The sequence below is a fragment of the Alligator mississippiensis genome, chromosome 6 (assembly GCF_030867095.1).
Source record: "Alligator mississippiensis isolate rAllMis1 chromosome 6, rAllMis1, whole genome shotgun sequence".
In the NCBI taxonomy this organism is placed as follows: Eukaryota; Metazoa; Chordata; order Crocodylia; family Alligatoridae; genus Alligator; species Alligator mississippiensis.
The window spans coordinates 49,991,126-50,012,122 of NC_081829.1; the positions used below are offsets into that span (position 1 = coordinate 49,991,126).

Genomic DNA, 20,997 nt, shown 5'->3' on the forward strand with positions numbered 1-20,997 from the left:
GGCAGTAGGGGCAGACAGTGGGGGACAAAATAGGGGGGCGTGTGGTAGGGTAGGCAGGGGCAGTAATGAAGCAGGCAGTGGGGAGCGGATGGCAGGGGGCAGGCAGACAAGAGAGGCAAGCAGCTTGCCCCCTGCTGCCTGTCACCCCCCTCCCCCCCCCCCCCGCCACTTACCTCCCATTGTGCCTGCCCCCCTTGCAGCCTAAGGCTGCCCCATTCCCCCCATCCCATTCCTTGCTGCTTCTGCTGCCTGCAGCCTCAGGTCCCTGTCCCCAGTTTGTCCTCCTCCCCCTGACCCTTACCTTTGCTCTGTGCTGGCAGGTTCCATCCCTGCTGCAGCCCAGGGCCCAGAACATAGTTCCAGGCTGGCCTGGTAGCAACAGCAGTGCAGAGCCAGCACTGCTATTCTAGCTTGGGCTCTGTAGCAGCACCACTGGCTCCCTGCCACTGCTGCTACAGGGCCAAGCTGAAGCTATGCTCCATGCCCCAGGTTACAGGAGGGATGGAGCCTGCCAGTGCAGAGCAAAGGTAAGGAAGACAGTAGCAGAAGGGGGGGGGGAAGAGAGGGAGCAACAGTGACAGAGGGGCAAGAACAGGGAGCTGGGGGGGGAGGGCATGAAGTGGGGAGTAGAAAGGCATGCAGCACAGGAGGGGAGGTGGAAGCTGCAGCTGTCTCCACGTCCAGCCCCAACCCCAGATTGGGGCCAGAGCCACAGCAGCTGCCTCCATCCCCACCCTACTGCTTGACTGTAAATGGCAGAAAAAACTTCACCTTCCAATCAAGCAAATTTGGTAGCATCAAGGAAAGTTAACTCCTCAGAAGCAGAAAAAAAAATCTTAGGCTCCACATGTAAAAAATAATATACTTATTAGTTACAAAAAGGCATGTACAGTTCTTGACCAGCAATTTTAAAATATGCAAACTGCTTTAATTCATATAAACTTAAAAAATTGACCTCTAGAACTCTTCCTTTCCTTTGCTTTATAACAATCTAAGCAGACCACAAATCCACATTTTTGGCAGACCCAGTGAATGTTAAACAGTGTGGCTTCGCATGCATCACACATCTCTCGGACTCCTCTCACTGCTCTCTTCCAGGCAATTTTGGCTGAAATACAAAATAAACAGAATAAAAATCACTGACATTTAAAGGTAAATATGTGCAAGCTGTGACACAAAAATGAATATTTTCATCTAAAGGGCCAATCATAACTTTCCTCTCAAAAAAGTCTGAAAAAAAAAAAAATCACCCTACATATAGTTTTCAACAAATACAACTTCAGCTGCATTCCGAGTATTATGTAACAAAATTATCCATGTTATATACCACTATCCTTAATGAAAAAAAGACAAAAAATAACAAACATAAGACTTCTGTAGAAAAATACAGGTAGAATATTCTCTATTGAATGATATGTGGCACAATTCTTAATGAATTCTTCTGTTCCTATTTGGTCAACAATAGTATCAGTACACACAAGTATTGTGTACACCAGACAAATGGAGCATACTGAGACATGAACAATTCTGAAGGGGAATAAAACTTCATTAAAACTAGCTTTGGAATGGAATTACAGAACAACACTTAAGATTTCCTTACCATCTTTTTTCACCCAGGACATGGCTGTTTTCTCAGATGTTACTAACTGACAGAATTTATCCCCTATGATGTCTAAAATGTATTTAGAAGTTTCTAGGTCCAGTTCATCATCATCATAATTTTCATGTGTCCATAAACTCATTGCTTCATCATCATACTGGTCAGGAGAAGAGAAACCATCTATCCTAACCACTCCATTCTTACTAAAAGACAACCTAAAAATGAAAACAGAATTTAACTATAAGTCTTATCATACGTTGCACCCTAACCCTTGTTTGCCATTACTATGAACCACTGACCAGATAGAACTAAGTTTAGCTTTTGCAGTAGAGAACACATATGTCTCTGATGGTTCTCCCCTCCCTCCTCTAAATTTGTAAGAGAATCTGGTGTTACTTCAACTCCTTCCTAAACCAGTACTAACAACTCTGGCTTAGTTTTAACGTTCTACAGACCTCCTCCCAACAGTTATTAATACCCATGTATTCATGATCTAAAGCAGGGGCAGGCAATTATTTCAGGCGGAGGGCTGCTTACTGAGTTTTGGCAAACCATCGAGGGCTGCATGACAGGCAGCCAAGGGCAGATAAATACTAATTTTCTAAATTTTTTAGGGGCCCCGCAGGCCAGATAGAATGGCCTGGTGGGCCACACCTGGCTCACAGGCCGCATTTTGCCCACCCTGATCTAAAGCGTTCTTCTGTTTCAATCCGGGTTTCTTTCTAGACTGGAGACTGATAATGTATGAAACAATGACTATTAAGGTCTAAACAATGACCAGAATGAAACCAAATTTGTATTTATAACCTGTGCCAGATTCCCAGGATACAGGTCCTCCAGAGTGGAAAATAGGCTCACTAACCTTCTACAGAAGTAAAGAGTTCTTTCCCCCCCCCCCCCCCCGCCTCCCTCCCCCCAGTAACAATTTTCAGTAAGGAGGCAAGTATTTTTGTGGGTGGTATCTTTTATTGGACCAACTCATGATTAGGACAGACTTAGGCAAGCTTTCAAATACAATAATATATTTAACTGCTATAGAGATTTATTTTAAGAACAAAGAGAATATTCTAAAGCTAAAAATAAGTGGTGAGGTAGATTACATGTTAAGTCTAATTTACTCCATATTTTCCTTTTATCATTAAATTATAAACAAATGCTAATGCAAAGTATTTCTCTTCAATTTGAAAATAAAGTTCCATCTTCGGTTATTTCTCAGACAATTTACTGTGTGTTACATTGTCCCACTACATACACATCCCTTCCAGCATAAATACTTAGCATTCTTGGATTGATAAACCAATAAAAGCCAAAAGGCCAACCGGTACAGCCTTCCTAACATTAACAGAGGGCATCAAAGGATTCTATTTTCTTGTGATGTAGGTCCTGGTGGATTGTTGTAGATGTTTCATGAGCACCACTGCTGACTGGCTAGAAAAGACATGATGCAAAAATTATCAGCAGTTCCATTCTTCAGCAAAAAGGTCTAAATGGAACTTCCTCTCCTTTCTCCCCAATACTGCTGATATTAAAGAATGGACTGTTCTAGTGGTTTTTCGGGAACATTGCTCAGCTTGTGCTTTCTATGCTAGACGTGATACTGTGGTCCTGTCTGTCTGTACGCACTTCTCAGTCCTTTCTATTCCGTTGCTGCTTTTCCATGTGCTTGATCCCTGCATGGGTATGTACTGAGATAGCTGGAAGTACCCTTTGGCATTTTGTAGTAGATTCTAATATGAAACTAGATATGTTCTTCACCCAACAGAAACAAAAGTATCCATCTCCTTGAAAGATCAAAAAAAATGCTACTGAAAAAGGTGGGTACAGATCCAAGAAGCTGCTTACTATGAAAATGGCTCATAATGAGCTTTGTGCAACACAGTACTATTTATGTAAGTAGTTGGCTTCTAGTCAAGTTGACTCCCAACAGTGGAATGAAGAAATTGAACCAGACAAATCACTGCTTTTGTGCCTGGTGCATCATGGGACAGCAGTGGAACAATTATTTATATCAACTGTTTTACTATGGCTGTGAAAGGTGTCCATACAGACAATTAATCAAACTAACAGACTGAGTCTTATTCCATAAGGGCTACCTGCCCTAATCAATGGCCATTCCATTGCCAACTGTAAAATGGGGATAGCAGCACTTGCCTACCTCAGGTGTGTTAAAAATTGATTAGACCATGTGAACTCAAGGGCGTACCCCCACTTACTTTAAGACAGATCAATTGACTGACAGCTCTAACTGTGGGTAGGTCTAAGAAAAACTACTGTATCTCAGGAATGGTAGTTGCTTGTTCAGATGTAAATCACTATAATGCTGCAGTGTTACACAAAACCTACCTCTTCCAAACTACAAGGAGGTCACTACACAAAAGGAACTCTGAAAATGCAAATTAACGTAAAGGATTTTAACCACAAAACGAATACATTTCCAAAAGAATTGTACTTACCGACGAAAGTAGTAAAATCTACAAAATACTGGTGAATGAGATGGTTCTTCACCTTTCTTACTTCTTATCAGCCTACATTCTCTGCACTTCTGCAAATTGGGCCCTATTTCAGAACAAGAATCATCCTGCAAAAAGGATTCTCCAGTTTGCTTCAGCTTCTTTACTTTGCGCCAATCTTTTAATACTGAACGCGGTATGCCAGCTGCAAAAGTAACAACCATTTCAGGCAAGAGAAATTTACAAACTGTTTATACTTTGAAGTCCACAAGAACAGCAGACCTTCATTTCTGGAAATCCAGCTACTTTCATTTTCTTCCACTTACATAAACACTCAAGTTTAAAAAAAAAAAAAAATCTATGATTTTAAATGTTACCTAGACAAAAATACAGTTAACTGTATCACTACTTATTTACATACTGCACTTGTCCAGTATATTTATTTGTATTTGTTAAGTATTCCCCAGAAAATTACTGACACAACACTACTGCTACCAAGCAAAAAAGGATTCAATAACCTAAGAAAGACAGGTTCATTTCTTGTATCAATGAGAACACACATACAACAATGCAGCAACCTCCAAAAATTTTCCATTCTGCTGCTTCAACGTTAAGCCACTCAGACTCTCTGTTTTGCCAACTGTAAAATGGGGATAAGAGCACCTACCTACCTCAGATGCGTGAGAGGATATTTTGGTATTTGGCTCCATTTCAAATTGTGATTAAAGAAGAAATCTTGAAATCTTCCAGATAAGGGTTGCCATGAATGTGCACAAGTATTCCCAGCAGCTTGTCAGGAATCCAAGCAAGATTCCCAGAACCCTGTTTCTCATCATCTGAAAGTTCAAGCCTGAGATGTTTTTAGGTTAAAAAAAAAAATCTGAATCCAAATAAGTGTACTATATTTTCTTGCATACAACACTTAAAGAAAAAAAAAGCTGCTGGAATTTTCAATGCACATTATAGGTAACAAATATGGTAAGCGCAGTTTCTGCTCTTACAGGGCTGAAGTGAATGTAATATCTGCACAGACTCACAGGGTATGGACAGAAGTTACACATAAACCAGTATATGCGATCAGAAACTGGTTTAAACCTGTAACAGAACAGAAGTTCAGTGCACATAAACCAGTTTCAAAATGGATGAAACCAGTTTAAGATAAACCCAGTTAAATGTAGTATCAGACTTAACTGATTTGGATCAAAACGGTTTATGAAACTTCTGTCCCAGACCCCTTCTCTGGCTTAAATTAAAACAGACACCCCCCCCCCCCCCCCGCATGCTTTCCAGCCCTGCTGGGCTGTGCTGTCTGCTCCAGAGAAGGGTTGGGAGAGGGGCAGAGGGGGAAGCAAGGAGTGCCCCTCCCGCCTTGGTAAACCCTGGCTGAGGTCTGGGGCCAGGGAGAGGAGTTAAACCCCCCTTTTCCCAAGTACAGAACTGCCCTGCCCTGCTAAACTTATTGAAAGTTACCGCTGGCTGCAACTGTGACTACAAAATCCAGAGGCACCTGGAAGCAGGAAGAGGAAGTGATGAGAAACCCTGTAAAGTCCTGCTTCTGTAATTCTGGACTGCAAACCCGAGACCTTGGGGGCAGCAGGAAAAGGAAGTGAAAATACAGCCCACGCTGGCCACGTGCCGGAGCCGTGCTCTAGCTCCCCCCGGCTTCTGGCCTGAGCCACTACAGGCATGTGCCTGCATTTCCTGAATCAAAAGTGAATGCGTGTCCAGTTGTTTCTCAGTTTAAATCTCTGCAGCTTAGACTAACCTGCAAAGACTGAATCGATTCAGCCTCAGACTTTTTGACTGCCTGCACTTCGCCACAGCGATAGAATAATGAGCAGGTTCAGCTCTACATCTGCTGCTACTCAGTTATTACTACATGTAAATATCTTTTTTCTTCATTCTGCCATTCAAAAACAAGGTGCATGTTTTATTCTGGGTCATGCTGTATGTGAGAAACGTCCAAATATGCGTTTCATCAGAAAATTTTGGACCTGGTCTAACTGTAATATAATGGGAGTTATTCCAAAAGGAATGCAAATAAATGGTGAATCATTCAGTGGTGATCCATAATCAGAAGCTGATAACAGGAGGATAGGAGGGAGGGGGAACTGACAGTGCTGGCAGAGAACTGGAGCAACAATAAATTAAAGGACAGTGGCAAAGTATCTCATAGGTGACTCAAGCAGTCTACGACAGCTATTAATAGTCATAATTATTACCTATTAGAAAATATCAATAATGAGAAGGAGGACAGTAAGGACCAAAGTCTACTAATGTTTATCTTCTCTTTCCTGAAACCTACCCAGTGCACAAGATAAATCCTGAAGTTCCTACTTATCTGACAAACCTAACACCTTCCAAATAATTCTAGAAACAACAGCTGAATTACTAGACAAAACAGGGGACGGTCCTTCATTTAAGCCATCTTACTCATGCCTCTACATTAAGAAAGATATTGTCATTTTCAATGAACCCCTACATATTTTTCATCTCGTGACAGGGTGAAGATCACTTGGTAGTACTGCATGCATACACAAAAAGTGTGAAGTCCACTTATGCACTGAGCTAGTTAAAAAAAAAGCAAACAAAAAATGGACCGTTCTCTTTCATCCTCCCCTTTGGAGAAACAACATTAAAGACAGAAGTATTCTAAGCATTGTACCAATATGGGACACCTTCCAAAAACTGATACTGGTATCATGTTACATAAATTAAGCCTACATAAATTGGACTACGATAGTGTTGTAATATGTCAGGAGGTAAAAGGCCACCAAGTCAAAATACAGAGATGAAAATCCATCCTTTGTACTAGGGCTGTACGAAATTTCGCTGCCAGTTTTGTTTCGACACTGTTTTGAGGTCGAAACAGCAAAATCAAAACAAAACTGATAGCTATGATAACGAGTTAAAGAGCAAGGATTAACACCTATGAAACCACAGACTAATGAGAGGAAAGAATCAACACAGAGCACGGCACTCCTTGAAACTTCACTGTTAAAGGTACAGAAGCCCGGGTTTGAACTAATGAACACTGGAGACCGACTCTTGGGACTGAATACCCCTCGATCAACCGTTCCCAGAGCCCTATTCATCATGGCAGTGAATTAATCAAAATTCATCAACAGACTGCTAAGACTGCATGTACTTGTGGACATGACCCCTGGGGCTGACAGCTGCCATCCAGCAGCCAACAAAGGAGACATCCCACTAGGTCAACGACCCCTGGATTAGGTAAGCCCAAGAATTGGGGAGTCACCAAACTCTGCCAGAGAGGGATAAAAGGCAGTGAAGAATGGCCCCCAATGGCACCCTCTTTGACCTGACCAGCACCCCTGCCTGTCCAGCCAGAAGGACCAGCCAGCAACCCCCTTCTGAAGCAACATCGCACTGAAAGAAGCTTCAACTGGCCATCGATAGCTGACTCCAGTGCTTGGGGATAGGTATATCTTGACACTGATGCTTACTGAGAGAGAGGGAGGGAGGGAGTGAGTGTGAGTGTGGATCAGCCCCAAGGTTTACTATTTGAATTTTGCATCCGTCTAATAAACTAGAATTTTATGATGATTCTGCGAGTTGGTCCTTTGTAGCAGCTTGAGGTACAGTTTCCCTCAAGCCCCTGAGCCTATCTCCTTGAAACCTGGCAGGCTTTGTGGCCTCAGCAGGGGCTAGCATGCCTGCAGTTTTGACCCCACTGTGGCTTAACACATACACTTGACATGAGTTTTGCTTTCAAGACTTTGTGGTGCAGTTCCCCCAAACCCCCTGCACCTATCTCCTTGAAACTTGGCAGGCTTCATGCCCTCAGAAGGGGCTACCACTTCTGCAAGCTTCATCCAAATCAGGCCAAAAATGACAACATTATAGGCTGTTTTGACCTTCCTCATTATATCACCGTTTCAACCCTGTTTCAATGGAAGAGAACGAAACAGCAGTTTCAAATCGAAACAAAATCTGAAACAGAATGCTGTTCCATCAAAAGGCTGGTTGAAATGGAACGCTGTCATTTCGCACAGCTTTACTTTGTACCAGCTGCATTAAAAAAAATTCTACATTATGAAACGAAAATTAATAGGGGACTTTCACATTAGACCAAAGATGAAAAAAACTAATAATATTTATCTTACATAAAAATAACTCAAACATTTCAAGAAAAGTCATTCCTGCTCCCAAGGTCAGGTAGTTCAATTCGGTACCTGTGACAACATCACAGCATGCAGATTCATCTGTAGCTTTATTCCTCATTCCCTAAACTGGTAAAGATGATGGTACTGTGAAGGCAACATGCTCAAAACTTAGTAGAGGTAGGGACTCTCATAGCTCTGTGTAAACCAGTGGCACTCAAAGCACAGCCTGTGGAGCAGAGTCATGGAGCATCTCACAGCTATGGGAGCCCCACAGCAATTAAGGCTGCCACCATTCCCTTATTGCTAAGTTTTTGGACCTGTGGGGAACCCTGCAGGCTGGATTATATGTTCCCACATGCTGAACTGACCCAACATGGGGACCTGCCCCTAGGCATCAGATGTGGCCCATAAACCAGTCATGCCTTTCTCATCTGGCCCACATGCTGGAAAGGTTGAGCACCACTGACCTGAACTATCCTTTCCATGCCAAGCACAGAGCATTCTCAGAGTCTCAAGAAAATTACCTGCAGTCTTTGAGTTGGAGGAGGAATTAAGATATGGACACCTCCTCAAATGAAAGTTTAACAGTGCACCCCAAAACTTAACGATTCTTTTTTTTTTTTTAATGATGTAAATTAAGTGTGATCCCCTGCACAGTGAGACTAGTTCTTTATAAAAGCATGCTCATACATACTTGTTTTTTAACAGGCATATGTAGATTTTTTAAAACCAAGAAACAATGTGTGAAAATACACACACTTTTATATAAAAGACACTTTTCTTAGACTAAGGCATCCAGATGGGGTTCAGTTAGTAAACTTGTAGAGCTACCCAATTTTGATACTGTCTTTTTAGACTGTTTTCAGTTGCATGCTACCATAACACAAACACTCCATGCATCAACACAACTGTCCATAATCTTTGTTTTATTTATCTCTTCTAATTCAGATTAACTGACATACTTACTGCTGTTGCTCTGCAACTTCAACTTGCTTTTTTCTTTGGCACTCCTGCTAAGAACACCATTGGGTTTTACTTCTTCCTCTGGATCACCCCTTCTCTTTTGCAAGTCATTTTGTTTCTTTTTGTAAGTTGGCTTAGGCTGCCGTTTAGTCCTTTGCTCTGATTTGCTCTCACTTGCATCAGAGTCTCCACTTTCAGAGCCAGATTCATAAGTTCTTTTTGCTTTTCTCCTTGGGTGTTTATCTTCTTTCACAAACTTATCTGCTAAGATTTTACTATCTACATTATTTTGTAAATCATTTGATGTAGAAGCTATTAAACTGACAGTACATGGCTTAATAATTTCTGATACATTGTTCCCTGAATTCTCTCTTTTATTAGTGTTTTTATCTTCCTCTGAATGTCTTGTAAGCCAAGCTTTTTTCAGTTTTGTGTGGTAGTTTGGCTGACTTGCCTGGGAAGTTTGCCCATTGCCTACAGAGTTTGCTTTGTTTATTGTATTGCAGATGATAGCATTGTCGAGGGAAATGGAGGCTGGAAGTGTCTGATTTTTCACAACAGTGGACTCAGTCTCAATGGCATTACTACTTTTAAATTGAGCTGCAGCCAATGCTGCCTTGTGCTTTTTCAAATGGATAAAATCAGTTGGGCCAGAGAAGCCAGAGCTGGACTGAACTGCATTTGCTGGCTTGCCACTGGCTGGTGTAACCGGAGCTGCAGTGCTGACCTTGCATTCTTGTGTCTGTGCCACTGCCTGACTTACTGCTGTAGAGGATGTACACTCAAGTGGTGTACATGTCAAAACTGCATTTGATAAAGAGCAAGTCGCATCTGAACTACCACAACCTGAAACACCGGTAGTTGTGGCTGCAGATGTGGTTACATCCATTTTGGTACTACACATCTTAGTGGTCTTAAGTGTGCCAGAACTAGGAATGCTGCCTTGTGAAACAGCTGGAAATTTCTTTTCATGCTGTGTGTGAGTAGTGTCTGAGTTCATATTTGGCAGAATGATTCTTCCAGTCTCTCTGGCTTCCGCTGTTTTCAGGCAATCTGTTTGATTTGTCCCTGTTGAAGATCTTTCACTCACTCTGTCTTTGGATGAATGCATTACTGGCGCACTCTCATATTTTGTACTAGGAGGACGTACAATGACAGATGCTGTAGCGGATTGCGACTTGCCACTCATTCTCTCAATACGCCATTCAACTTTTTCATTGTTTGGAGAATTATTAGATTTCCATGCATCTGATATATTCTGCTCAGAAGTGCCCTTGTACACTGTTTGCGCTTCCTTAGGTTCAGGTACTAAAGTTGGTGGTTTTTGTAATTCCTGGATTTTGCCACCAGCATTAACTGGCTGGACTGGAGTTAGGGTTGGAGGTGAAAGGCTGCTATAACTGCTTTCTTTCCTCTCTAAGTTCTGATGGACAGGAGGATGAAATACAGGGGCTCTATGTAATGCAGGCATACTTCGGAGTGTATTTGAAGATGAAACTGATAACTGAGTAGGGCTCCGGCTGTCATTTCTAAAAGAATTTATGGAGTGAGACTGCATTGGCTGGGAAAGCTGCTCTGTTATCTTGCTTACTGGACCTTCAGCCTCTGGTTGATGCTTAATCAAAGGTGGAGGCTTTGAAAGAGATGAAATGAAAGAAGGGAGAGACTGGAGATTAGTTGCTGTTGATGGACAACTACTGTGTTTATCGATATACATGCTTGAAACTTCTTTAGATGGGTATGACCTTGGTGGTTCATTCACTATGCTATTAGACAGGGTGGTGAAATAGTTACTTTGTGGCAAACTCTGTGCTACTGAATGCTTCATTTTATAAAGTTCTGAGACAGAACGTTCTGCATCCTTGTCATATTTTACTACATGGCTTTTGGGGCTCAAAGATGATAATGGTGTTCCTCTTGAATAATTTTCTCTCTCTCCCTCTAGAGCCTTGGTTTTAGCTGTAAAAGGAGCAACTTCAATACTCTCTTGAAGTATCCGTCTATGCTCTTCTTTGTATTTGTTTAATCGCTCTCCAGTCTCCTGTGGTGGCTTCGGTAACTGGTTCAGCATTGGATCCACAAAGTGTCTGTGCAAATGGCTCTCTTTTGCAGTCTGTATTCTGCTTTGTTCCAGATCAGTCTTTACTGGCACAGTTGTAACAGAACGTAAAGGTTCAATAAATGCTTTCCTCTCCAATTCTCTGTATAAAAAGAAATGGATAAAGTACACTTAGATTTAGAAGAAATATACTACAACACAGTAGACCTTTCCTTCATCTCTCCCAAACAATACTCTCTAGTAACACAAAGTAAAGCTGGTACATATCTTTATGCTAGGTATAATTTTTCAAAGCCTGCAAGTGACTTATGAACTTAAATTTCCTTCGAAGTACAGTTGGCAGAGTCAGTTTTAAAACTGGACTTGAGTGCTTTTGAAAACGTTGTCATCATTTGTTACTATATTTAGGCTTGTTGATATCTATATCTATAGATATATAGATACATGCCAGATGATGCACAGTCACAAATAAACTGGAATGAAAGTAACTGAATATTAAACCTTATGCATTTCATACTGCAAACAAAGAACTACACATCAGGTTATAGATTTAAACAGTGACCATCTTACTCTTTATGATGATCTACTAGATTCTTGGACAATGGTGGACTAGAATGTGTTGTCAATTTGAGTGGCCGATGAGGATCTGCACTGGACGGTCTTACAGGAATGTGACTCAATAACCCAAGACTGTCAGCTGAGGTCACAGGGGTGGGCTGGTGCAACCAAGGGCTGGGAGTATTCTGTTAACAGCAACAAAATCAGACTTAAAAAAAAAAATAACCCCAGAAACAGAAGCATACTAGCATGATACATATTTCTAATTCTTCCAATGATGTAGCTAAATGATATTTCAACACTGCAAATCATATTTTCCTTTTTTTCTTTTTAAGGCTCTGAGACATATTTAGAGAGTAGGGCTGGCTATCTGACCACAGTTCCAACTTGTTTTGCAACATGTAAAACATGCATTTCTAGTTTAATATGTATTTTGTAGAAGTTTAATTTTCAAATGCCTCTTTTGATAAGTTCAGCTGCTTGCAGATGTTAAAAAACAAACCCCCCCCGTGCTTTACTGGAAGAAATAGCATGTTACTTTAACCTGACTGCAGCGTCTGTAAAGATCAGGTGCTTCAGTGGGGCTTTTTGGCACTTTTAGCTAAAGCTAATTCAATCAGCTATTAGATAAAAGCACCCAAAAAGCCCCATTAAAGCACTATATCTATACAGACGTTGGGTGAGCTGGGTCCCACTAAGGCACTGCCTCTTCTGGGCATGTGTAGGGCTTGGCACAGGAACACGCCAAGTTTAAAACAAAACACCGCTTTGTTTTTTTTAACGTCTGCAAGCAGCTTTTGTTTCTAGAGAATTTCACCTCAAGGCTGTGTTAAAAAAAAAAAAATTGCTTAATACTAACAAAATGCTGACACTTTAGTAGTGTATAATTACAATTATCAGTTAAACAGAGAATTGGATTTCAATAAATTACAAAAAAAAAAATTCTTTAAAAGGTATAATTCTTAGGTAGACTTATAAAGCAGATCAAAGTTTCATAATTATCTTTTTTCCTTTCTACTTTTCCTACTGTCACAGAGCACTGAGGTGCCCTGCTCTCAAAGAGGGGAAAACTGCTGGGGAGGAAGCCCTAGCAGGGAATAAGAAGCCCAGCTGTGGGTTGCCAGGGCAACCAGAGAAGGTCAGCTGACCAGAAGGGGCAGGGCTTGGCTCCCTTTATAAACCCTAGGGGCGAGCAGTCCAAGAGGAAAGAGCTCTGTCATGGAAAAGAGGGGAGACCTGACTGCAGGAGCAGCGTTTGGCACTGCTGAGGGATGGAGTAATCCCCGGGTAGGACTGAATGGTCTTATGGCCAAGCGGCTTCCATTTAAGTTATAGCCAGAGGGCTTGTGTTTATGTTGCTGTTTGTTACACCGGTGGTTTGGGTCAGGCTATTAGGGGATGGAGGAGGCCTCATAGGGGACTCACAGTAGTGTGGGGACCCCAGCATCAGTGAGGGCGCTGCATACGGGGTATAGACCCCAGCCCCAGAGAGGGGCAGTTGAGAAGCCCCAGAAAAGGGGGCGTTACTGAGAAGCCCCAGTGAGGGCATGGTGAGCCCCTAGGGAGCGGCGTGACAGAGGAGGCCCCGAGAGAGGGCGGCAGTATTGAGCGCCCTGAGAGGGGGCAAAAGCCCCAGAGAAGGGGGCAGTTACTGAGAAGCCCCAGTGCAGGCGTGGTAAGCCCCGGGGGGGGGGGGGCATTATTGGGGAGCCCTGGAAAGAACAAAAAGGGGGCCAGTTTGTAATTAGTTTGAGACATAATGTCTTCCATCGGCAAGGTGTGGACTGCAGTGTAGGGGAGGAAACAGAGCCGCAGATAGCGCCCCCTGGCAGCGGGGCAGTACAAAGGCAGCCTCCTGCTAATTAACACCAATCAATCAATTAATAACAAGGCATGGCAGGTGAGTAGGCAGGCGGCTGCCCCAGGAACAGGTGTGTGGGCCCCGTTTAGGTTGGCCCGGATCGTGTACCTGTCACACCTACCATGCTACAAACAATTAGTTGCGTATACGCCTAAGTAATGTTATAATGTCCCAAAGAATTTCACTCAAAGGCAAAGGTTTGCATGTCGAAGTACTCAAGATTATGGTATCGTATCATATCAGTTTTCACATACAGTTGAAAACTTTTGTGAAATGAATGGTTACAAGTTATCTCTGAAACATTGCAGTGTTTGTCGCATGCGAGATATAAAAAAAATTATCGCAAATACATATGGCTAAGTGTAGATTTGCAGGTGAAACATTAATATTCCTATTATTTCCTGACTTTTAAACACTTAACTGAAAGACCTTAGATCAGGGGTAGGCAAAATGCAACCCGCAGGCCAGATGCGGCCCACCAGGCCGTTCCACCTGGCCCACAGGGGCCCCTAAAATGTTTAGGGAATTAATATTTATCTGCACCAGCTGCCTGTCATGAGGCCCTCAATGGCTTGCCAAAACTCAGCAAGCGGCCCTCCGCCCAAAATAATTGCCTGCCCCTGCCTTAGATACCATCTTAATGTAGTTTTTGCTGTTCAACTAATGTCATACATTTAAAGAAAGTTTCCAGTACTATAACTAGAAGACAGCAGTCAGCAGAAGACAGAGACTAGCTAATAGTTATAATTAAAAATCTCCATATTTACAGACTAATTTATTTCATGTGGTCAGAGAATCTGATGGGAAATAGTCTATGATAATCCCTTAAAGCTGGGTTAATATTTCCATATATACTTTTATAAGCAAAATTAGTAATGCCTATATTTAAGACTTCCTTCTGCTTTCTCTTACAAGGCAATTTTTCTTTTAACTTATCACTGTCAAACTTCTCACTGAATATTTCCATACCAAGTCAAACTTCTTTTCTGGAAAAAGTTTCAACTAAAACAGTTCAGTCATGTTTGTAAATAAGGTTAAGGAAAAATAAAAATTGTTTAATGCATGATAAAAAATTTACAACCACTGAGAAGTTCCAATGTAAAGACAAAATATTCCCAAATTAGGCCATACGTACAAATGAAAATTATGCAATGCTCAGGAGAAGTCTGACAGAGGTTGGCAGCACTATTTTCCAAAGATTTCATCTGCTCCATGCCAGAGCTGAGCAAGACTTTTCCTGCAGTGGCTGCCTACAATGGAGTTCCTTCTATTGTGATCTCAACTGAGTTGTAACTAGTAGAGTTTGCACCCTGGGGTGCCAGAATAGAGGCCAGAGTCGATTGAGGCTCTGGCCATGCACAGTAGTGTAGGATGCTGCTTGCAAAAAGAGGTATTGCCACCAACGATCAGATTAACTGTCTCCTTGTCCAAAAACCCTTAATCTGACTGCACCTACAGGGTCAAGGAAGGGTTAGCTTGGTTCTTCTAGCAACACCAGACACCTTCCCTGGCAGGAACGGGGAGCCGCAGTGTATTCAACAGGGAGAGAGGAATGGTAGCCTGATAAGAGGTCTCTTGACCCTGCACAACCAGAGCCTCAAACCCCCTTGTCTCCATTCCAGTGGCTGGAGTTGATGTCCTAGTTGCACACCCTTAGTTACACTACTGGATCTCAGGGCTTTCTTTTGCCAACATTCAGAAAGCATGGAGAAAAAAACTGTCAGCCACACTTGAATACAGAGGGGGTAAAGAGCAGATGGGGAAGCAGAGACAGGAGATAAAGAATGTGTGCAGAAAGGAACAGAAGGGCATAGAAATCTAATAGGCGATGCATGGACAGATGCAGAGAAGAACAAGGCAGTGAGTGGCAGTTGATGGGGCAAGAAAGGTGTACAAATATAAAAGCACGCTTCCCAACACAACCTGTAATTGAACCCAAAATTCCTCCAGTCTCAACACTTCTCTGTCATCTAGCAGATACGAAATCCACTGGCAAATCAAATGTCGTCTAACACTTAACCCCTGTAACAAATCGTTTCCATAACACTGTTAGCTCAAATAATCAAATCCTGTACTGCGGATGTGCAGATTCCATTGCTGTTATTTACCCAGTGTTGTTGCAAATGAAAATGTTTCAATAATATTTTGTTAAGGTTTTTAAAAAAACTTCAAAAAAAGTATGTATAAAATAATACTTTTTAAAGATGCCCGAGGTTGTGGAGCCTAGCAAGAAAAAGATAGCAAATGCCAGAATTAAGGTTTCCCACAAAAGCTTAATTTAGTCCTCTGTTCATGTCCATTAAGATACAGTTACTTCATTAGAAGTTATACCCATTGTGTGTGTGTCAGAAAAAAAGTCATGTATAAGCCCAAAGGCATAGCTGCACTATGATCAGCTAATAAATATATTTAGGAGCCACCCAACTGAACATGTAAACCAGTTATCTGGAAGGCAAAATGCTATCCTTACATAAAACATATCTGAATAAATCAGTATAACTTACCCTTCTTAAGGAAGCCTCAGCATTAACAGGAGTTTCTGGATGGACCCATTTAGAGGAAGGTAGACCAAGTCCTGAGTAAGCATGTGTTCCATTTGGATACTGCCAAATAATTGGATAAAGCCCTAGCTGATTATATGAAGCAGTAGGATGAGCTTGTCCAAGTAGATGTGGCGACTGGTGCTGTAACAACTGCTGCTGTTGCTGGTGTGCTAATGCCAAATGGCTTAGGCTGCTGGCATGAGCAGTCTCTAGTCGTGGATGGCCACCTAGTAAGGAGGCTGTAGGCACTCCAGGTAATACTGCAGGAAGTAGATGAGGGTGATGAACAGAATGGTGTGATGTAGTACCAAGAGGATGAGTGTTAATAGCAGACAACGGAGTTTGGTTTGATGACCCAGCTAATAGATGAGATGCACCAGATAATGCAGGATGAGGGGGGTTTGGATTTAAACACGTTCTGTGGGACGAGGAATGAAGAGGATAATTATGTTGATGTAAGTAAGGTGAAATGTGATTAGCTCCTGTTTCTTGTCCAATAAGTGTGGGATCCCTGTATACTGTGAAATGTTCGTTCTTGTCAATGATAAGAGGACTTTTAGTAGCTTCTAAAGTACTAACTCTAGCTGGAACTGGATGAAAACTAGACCTAGGCAAATCATACTCAGTTTTATTTGCTGACCTTGTTACTCCAGTAACATGACTGTTCTGTGAACTAACCTTAGACTTCACAGTATCAGGAGATTGGGTGAGTTTAGCCTTAACATCAGGTGAAGAATATGGCTTTGATTTGGGATGATCAACTGAAGCACTAGACTTTGACTTCACAGAATCAGGGGCTGGGCTTCGTTTACGTAGTTTGCCCTCTTCTGCTAAAGAAATTACATTTAATGAAGACATAAAGGAGCCATATTGAACTTTTTCTTTTTCAGGATTTAGATGTTCATTCACTGATGAAGTTGTTTTTGTAACCCCAGCTGGGATCAAATCCATTTTATTGACAATAGCGCTAACCCAACTCTGATCAGTTTCTTGTTTTCTTACTTCTAGAAAATTTGCATTTGTAGACTGGTGTTTTAAATCACTGCTACAAGACTCTATTTTCTGAACTGTCTGCAAAGCAAAGGTACTTGCAGCATTTTCCTGGCTCTCTCTATCAGAATTGTTTTCATTAGTTATAACAACAACACATTTTGGTGTAGGAGGCCTGGGCACAAACTGCTCATTATTCAATTTCATAGCATGCCGCTTCTCAGTATTGCACTCTTGAACATGTAGGCCATTGGCATTCTGATCAGAGACTGTTGGCTGTTCTGCTGGATGGGGTGAAGATTTTTCTTGCAGGTCTAAGTCAGTTGACTTTAGTCTTTCTGCCCCCTGATGTTTTTTATCTTCCTGTATTCCATCCCAGGGAGACTGCCTGTCTATTAGTGTCTGTTCCTCTCCACCCTCACTACTTCGGGATTTTCCTTCTTCTCCATTTATCTTTGAAGTGTTCTTGCTTTTCAATTCATTCTCCGAATTTTGCTCGGAGGAAGAATCTGTTAATCTTTTATTTGAGTTTTCTGAGTCACTGCTCTCAGAGTAGTCTGAGATATTGTCTGTCCGCAGTCTTTTCATACTCAGTTTCTTCTCATCCTCTTCAGGTTTTCTTCTTTTGCTAAGAAAGTGTTTATTTTTACTTTTGGGATTTTCTGTAGAGGAGAAAGAAATGCTTGTTATATTTTTAGTTCCGTACAGCTTTAAGACTCTTTCGCCCTCCCATTTCAATAACTGCCCTACCTCCTCGACCTATATAATCATATTTTTCTTCTTTCATTTTTTCTTCGTCAGGCATGCTGCTATCTGAGCCTTTCCTTTTATTTGGCCGAGCGTTCCGTTGTTGCTGGTGAGAATTCTGTTTTGGTGCTACCGTTTGGGAATTCATTGCTGGTCTGGGACTATTTGCTTGAGCACGGGTATAATGACCCTAGAAGTAATTACATAATTAGTTCACTCTACATGATCCTAACTTAGCAGCTTAATCATAGATACTGATTATTTGCTACAAACAATAATACTTTAAGTAAGAAGAGAAAATATATCTACGTGGACTGTGTTGCTGTTCTGGCTGGAACGAGACCTGCGGCGCGATGTGATGCCAATATTTTCACCTTTCAACAAAGAGTGAACAACATCATCTAGAAAGGTCATCTGAACCATAGAAGGATCAACATTCTGTGGTTCTAACACCTGGTTTATTAAAAAGAGAAAAAAAAAAATCCATAATCAGCAGGTGTTCAGATACACTCCAACCTGTATTTTCATAGTAAGGTTCATGTGTTTACGTAAGCTAAATTATATACTTTATTTGTAAGCTAAAAGACTAGCTGAAGGGAAGACATAAGGCAAGGCAGATTTGCACCTTAGACTAACTAAATCAGAGATGAGTTGCACATCCTTTTGTAAGCAGCGGACTTATTTCATCAGAAGTTGGGGAAAAGACTGCAAGAGGAAGACCTTCTAAATAGAAAGCAGCGAGTTCCTTTACAGCATCTGATGAAGTACACCTGCTGCTCACAACAGCTTATACTACACATCTCTGATTTAGCTAGTCTATAAGGTACAAATCTACCCTGTCTTCTGACTGACTTCAGACTAACAAGGCTAACTACCTTTTTCCATCCAAGTGAAAACCATAGCTTATCTTGATCAGGACATCAGATTATGGATTTTTTAACTGGGGATTGAAGCAGCAGCAAAACCCAAACCTTATTACTTAATTTGAAGGTCACCATTTCTGCTGTAGGCACTATTGCACTGGTTCCAGATAACAGTTTGCCAGATAACACATTGAAAAGCCACTGAATTTTTCTTAGCTGAGAACCATTAACCAACTGTTTTAAAAATAATATACTCTAGCCACAAATAGAAAAACGAAGTAACTGATGGGAGTGAATAGCAAAATGCCAAGACAGAAGGGAGATGGTCACATCTATACAGAAAGCCAGCACTAACGAGATAAATTTAGGGAACGCTACAAGTGAAGACATTTTTTCAGGTAAGTGAGAAATGAGGCACAAAGAAATCCATGAGCTATGAGTGCTAGACCAAAATAAAACAGATATTTGGGGAAAACAATTAGAAGAAAGGGAAAGAAAGAACTTGAACATACGGTTTATAGTTCTATCTTGACCATTTAATCATGGGGTAAGCAACATTTTTTGGCCGGAATGCCAAAAAACCCACAATGTCTACCTTGGAAGGTGCCGGAGTGCCAACATGCCGGAGCCTGGAGCAGCTGTTTGCAGCCTCCCGGCTACAGCTGGCCCATGGAGCTCTGTCTACTTGCAGCCTCCCAGCCGCCTGCTGGGAGCAGCCTGGGCTCTGTGGCTGGCAGCAGCTGCTTAGAGCCTGGGCTGGTGGTGGTGGGCCAAGCAACATGGCGTTGCGTGCCATGCTCAGCATGCGTGCCGGGGGTTGCTGACCCCTGATTTAGTCACTTCAAGGAAGACGGGACATCTGCTCTTTTAGAACTAACCAATATTCTCAGGTTTCTCTTGGGATGCAATTAATTTTTGCCATGAAAAATAACTCGCAGTTTTTTTGGCCAAGAACAATTTCAGATTTATAACTGAAGAGTACTATAACAAATACTTGTACTGTACTGTTCAAAGTGAAGGCTTTTAATTGTTCAGGGGAAAAAAAAAATTACTGGAGTTATAAGAGAAAAAAAAAAGTTATTCCAACTGGAGTTATACAGGAAACTTGTGTTAAAAAAGACTTCCAAATGGTGCTGACAGGAAAGACTAATTTGTATTACTAAATTACTTCATTTCTAACACTTCATTAGTCAGATAGTGACCACATAAGAGAAGCTAAAGTCTTTGAATCAGAATTAATTATAAAATGCATTTTGCATAAACGCTCACCCTCAGAAAAACTTGACTGCTGATCCAAGGACTCAAACACTATTTTACAAGCAAGAAGGATATACTTGTACACATTTGAAGCAAACAGTATAATAAATCGAAGATCTAAGACATTACAAAACCTTTAGAAAATTCCAAGTATTTCTTTTTAACCCAATACTTTTCCAAGTAGTGGATATAATAATTACCTGGTCATTCATAACAATCATAGTGCGAGTGAAGAGGTCATGATGAGTAATTATACCAGTAAACCACTGGGTGGCAGAATCCTGTCTGTATACTCTCACCCTATAGCCGTTTAAGGAATATGGACCTTTAAAAGGAAAAATTTACAGAAAGATGCTAAGAAATTCAGAAAAAAGAGACACACATAATGTTTTGCAACCATACTCAAGTATAGTGTCATCCACAGGACATGGGGAACAAGCCACATGCACTTTTGGCAGAATGGCCCACCTATGCACTTTACTTTCATTCAGAAAGACGTTCTAAAATTCAAGTGGAATCTTTAGGATCATTTGGTTGAACCTACGGTCAACTATGCTAATATTTTCAACACACAATTTCCTTATCTAACTCTATGCATCTGTGATGATAAAAAATGGAAAAAATCTTTACTACAAAAGGTAACCATAGCAAAGTAATCTGAAAGGCAAGGTAGCATCAGGTTATACAGAAGCAATTATTCAACAGGTTGGTCACATGCCCGGATGCTTCTGCTGGGAAAAACAATTTAGATTGTGGTGTTCAGGTTCTGCAGCTGCCAAGACTTTCTTATAAATGACCACAAAGTTTGTCTCTGCTGCAGGAGTTCAAAAACCCAGTAAAGTAGTCCTACCCCTCCTCCTGGCCTCATAACAAGCTGCAGTTATATGCACTAGTAAGAACTCTGCTCGTTTTGCAAAGGGTTCACGTGTTAAGAAACCGTAAACATCACAATCGTATAGGTTGCAGACAGAAGTAACAA

General features: G+C 41.4%; 1 protein-coding gene across 3 annotated transcripts in view; it reads right to left on the reverse strand.

Moving 5' to 3' along the window:
* JMJD1C (jumonji domain containing 1C) overlaps nucleotides 1–20,997 on the reverse strand; it is a 258,840-nt gene that overhangs the window by 29,973 nt on the left and 207,870 nt on the right. For all 3 annotated transcript variants that reach the window (XM_014610135.3, XM_059729870.1, XM_059729871.1), the window contains exons 5-13: nucleotides 20,219–20,343; nucleotides 18,208–18,351; nucleotides 17,902–18,088; nucleotides 16,123–17,813; nucleotides 11,770–11,942; nucleotides 9,144–11,341; nucleotides 4,054–4,255; nucleotides 1,601–1,815; nucleotides 956–1,108 (exon numbers count right to left, since the gene is read on the reverse strand). In XM_014610135.3, coding sequence (XP_014465621.1) covers nucleotides 956–1,108; nucleotides 1,601–1,815; nucleotides 4,054–4,255; nucleotides 9,144–11,341; nucleotides 11,770–11,942; nucleotides 16,123–17,813; nucleotides 17,902–18,088; nucleotides 18,208–18,351; nucleotides 20,219–20,343 — 5,088 coding nt within the window. The remainder of the gene's footprint in view (nucleotides 1–955; nucleotides 1,109–1,600; nucleotides 1,816–4,053; nucleotides 4,256–9,143; nucleotides 11,342–11,769; nucleotides 11,943–16,122; nucleotides 17,814–17,901; nucleotides 18,089–18,207; nucleotides 18,352–20,218; nucleotides 20,344–20,997) is intronic.